This window comes from Eimeria mitis, genomic scaffold (assembly GCF_000499745.2).
Source record: "Eimeria mitis Houghton genomic scaffold, Emh_scaff7874, whole genome shotgun sequence".
NCBI lineage: Eukaryota > Apicomplexa > Conoidasida > Eucoccidiorida > Eimeriidae > Eimeria > Eimeria mitis.
Window position 1 is genome coordinate 1524 of NW_013575781.1, and position 672 is coordinate 2195.

The following is a 672-nucleotide window of genomic DNA, read 5'->3' on the forward strand; positions in this document are numbered from 1 at the left end:
GCAAATTTCTGAGCTCGTTTCTTAACACTTTGTCAGTTATTAATCTGTATTCTGAAAGACAGGCATGGAGGGAGTACAGCTTGGCATCAGAAGCCAGCCGCTCCCATCGATAACACATGCTTAACGATGGGTGACCCAGAAGGGCAAATCCTACTTTCTTTTATTGTGAGGAGCAGACGGTCTCGCGGAACGTTTGTTCTCTCCCCGTCCTTCTCCACGATGTATTCATCTCCTTGTACACCAACGACTTGGTACTCGCCACGCTGCACAATGGTGGAACCTGTCTCCAGCACTCTGACGATGTCACCTACTTCTACAGGGGGAGGTATTCCTGCATCCAGCGCAGTTCAAGCCCCCAGAAAACGTAAGCTGTAAGCCCGTTCTTTTGCACAGCCGAAAAGGGCTTCGGGCTGACGCACCTGACCAGAAGCGCTTCGTAATGTTGGGAACCTCAGCTGCAAGCACATAAACGTTGCAGACAAGGACCAGAAGATTATAATCTTTCAAGTAAAAGGCCCTAGAGCAATTTAGCGGAATGGCAGGTGGCGAAAGCTTACGGTCCTGGAGAAGAACTCGCGCCACTTTGTCCCACATCCAGAGCGCTCCAAAATGGAGATCTACCGAAGACTTAACAATTGAAAACTCTGGAGGGTTGAGAAATAATGCTGCTGA

The 672-nt window shown here is 49.3% G+C and overlaps 1 protein-coding gene across 1 annotated transcript in view; it reads right to left on the bottom strand.

The window, feature by feature from the left end:
• EMH_0092910 (uncharacterized protein) overlaps nt 1-594 on the bottom strand; it is a gene marked incomplete at both ends in the record, with an annotated part of 1459 nt that extends 865 nt beyond the window's left edge. The window contains 4 exons of the mRNA XM_013501916.1: nt 1-8; nt 155-331; nt 420-455; nt 558-594. Coding sequence (XP_013357370.1) covers nt 1-8; nt 155-331; nt 420-455; nt 558-594 — 258 coding nt within the window. The remainder of the gene's footprint in view (nt 9-154; nt 332-419; nt 456-557) is intronic.
• Nucleotides 595-672: the final 78 nt, after the last annotated feature.